This window comes from Penaeus vannamei, chromosome 22 (assembly GCF_042767895.1).
Source record: "Penaeus vannamei isolate JL-2024 chromosome 22, ASM4276789v1, whole genome shotgun sequence".
In the NCBI taxonomy this organism is placed as follows: Eukaryota; Metazoa; Arthropoda; class Malacostraca; order Decapoda; family Penaeidae; genus Penaeus; species Penaeus vannamei.
The window spans coordinates 36,445,330-36,447,829 of record NC_091570.1 but is presented as its reverse complement, the minus strand read 5'-3'; the positions used below and the strand labels follow the sequence as shown (position 1 = coordinate 36,447,829).

Here is a 2,500-nt window from a genome sequence, read left to right as displayed (position 1 = left end):
CTGGTCGTGAGAATAGCCTCCTTTTCCGGGACTTTGCTAGGTCCCAGAAATTGAGGATTTCTGGCTCCTGATACCAGCGCCCAGACCCACATCATTGGACATGGTACAGCGATGCAAGGAATTTAGCCGTTGCCAGACCCACCCATCATTGAGGATCCTCCCTCCCTAACTGAAGTTAGGGGGGTGATCTCCAAGCTGAGGAGTGGTAAAGCAGCAGGTGTCTGCGGCATACCAGCTGAACTGTTAAAGGCTGTTGGTAAACCTATGGCGCTGGGGTTACATGCTGTCCTGGCTGCCAACTGGCGGTCCAGTACCATTCCTCCCGACCTGTTGAGGGGTGTGATCATCCCTCTCTGGAAGAGGAAGGGGGACTGATGGGACTGCAGCAATCACTGAGGCATCACACTGTTCAGTGTACCAGGCAAGGTTTTCGCCCACATCCTTCTGAGATGCATATCAGAGACCTGAGGCACCAGAGGCCAGAGCATTCCGGATTCACTCCTGGGAAGTCCACAATAGAGCGTATCCTTGCGCTTCGAGTTATTGTAGGGCACCGCCGTGAGTTCGGGCATGGGCTGCTTGCAGCCTACATCGACCTGTTGCTTTTCTATCTGAGTCTTTGGAAACCTTAGTGGTGGCTCTTGATGCATTTAGCAATGAAGCAAAATCCTTGGGTCTAGAGGTCTCCTAAACCAAGACCAAGGTCCAGGGCTTTGGGGACTTCCTAGGAGAACCTGTTCAGTCAGTACATGCTCGCGGCGAGGACATTGAAGTCACAGAGAGCTTTACATACCTTGTTAGTGTAGTTCATAACTCAGACAGCAGACAGATTGGCTTGGCAGTAGGGGTCATGAACTCTCTCGACAAGAGTATTTGGAGATGTTGGTACCTGTGCAGAAGGACCAAGCTACGGGTTTTCAAGGCCCTGATAATGCCAGTTTTGCTATACGGTAGTGAAACCTGGACATTATTCTGTGCCTTGGAGTCTTGTCTTGAGGCCTTCTGTAATAGGTCCTTGCGCCAGATCATGGGGTACTGTTGGAGGGGCCATGTGTCCAACCAACAGATGCACCGTGAGACTGGCACAGTACCTGTTATCTGCACAATTTTTGATTGGCAACTTAGGCTATACAGCCACCTGGCTCACTTTCCTCAGAATGATCCTGCCCGTCAGGTTGTCTCTGATGGAGACAACCCTGGGTGGAGGAGGTCTGTGGGATGACCTAGGAAGTTGTGGCTTGGGCAGAACAATCAAACCTGTCGTGAATTGCTCGAGATGGGCAGAGTGGCAGCTTGCCATGAGGGATCTTTGCTGGAATAAACAAAGGGTGGATGCGGCTGTGCACCCCCATCGGCGATAGCTCCTAGATGATGATGAACGGGAAAATGGTGCATTCCCTTTGGCAATGCTTGGTTAAATGTTTCTGCACATAGATGGCTCTGCTAGTGCTTAGCCACAAAGGAGTCCATCAGTAGATTTTGTGACCTCACTTTTCCATGAAAAAGCAGGAAAATGCTTTTTTTACTAATGCTATCAATATTGACACTGTCATTTTGTTATAGACATTATAATTATTATATTGTTACTGACATTACTAACAGCACTATTAAATATTAAGAATATTATTGAAAATCAAGGAAAAGGGTAAACAAGTGAGACAGGTTCACGTAATTGGCTTTTTGGTTACTGTACTTTTGGAGCCATCTCTATGTAAAAACAATTACTAAATTCAACACGCAGTGGGCAATGGCATGTATGTACATGCCATGCCCGGCGGTTTGGGGGGTAAGTAGGGTACTATATGGGTCTCTTAGTACTCTGTTGAAGTATCAATTATTTTAAGCATTGGCGTGCTTTCTTAAATCTCTCTCTCTCTCTCTCTCTCTCTCTCTCTCTCTCTCTCTCTCTCTCTCTCTCTCTCTCTCTCTCTCTCTCTCTCTCTCTCTCTCTCTCTCTCTCTCTCGTTCTCTCTCGTTCTCTCGTTCTCTCGTTCTCTCTCTCTCTCCACATTGATTTAGAAGTAAATATTGCTGTATTTTATGGATAAAGATGATGGCCATATTCAATATTCTATTTTCAAGATACTCACCAGTCCAGTCATGATAATGGGAGCTGATGTCAACCACCCACCAGCTGATGACCGGAAAGGCACCCCCTCTTTAGCTGCGGTCGTAGGATCAATGGATTGCTTTGCCTCCAATTACGCAGCACAAGTGAGGCAACAGATTTCCTGCAAAGAAATAATACAAGATCTCAAGGAGATGACAAGGTATGCTTTTTTATTTGTGTGCACATATGAATGTATGTTCATACATACACATATTTTACTATATTTACATTACTATGTTCATATATATATACATACGGATACTCTTTTGTCTTTTCTTTTTTTTGTTTTTAGAATTATATTTTTCTTTACAGATTCAAATTGATATTGCAAAACATTTAATATGATATTTTGTATTCCAGGAATCTTCTTATTGCATTCTTTAGAAAAAC

At 44.9% G+C, this 2,500-nt stretch overlaps 1 protein-coding gene across 1 annotated transcript in view; it reads left to right on the top strand.

Annotated features, from left to right (window-relative positions):
* The window catches only part of LOC113827566 (protein argonaute-3), a 58,953-nt gene that overhangs the window by 47,217 nt on the left and 9,236 nt on the right, over positions 1-2,500 (top strand). Inside the window, exons 12-13 of the mRNA XM_070136943.1 lie at positions 2,083-2,270; positions 2,471-2,500. The exon at positions 2,471-2,500 is cut by the window's right edge and continues 171 nt beyond it. Coding sequence (XP_069993044.1) covers positions 2,083-2,270; positions 2,471-2,500 — 218 coding nt within the window. The remainder of the gene's footprint in view (positions 1-2,082; positions 2,271-2,470) is intronic.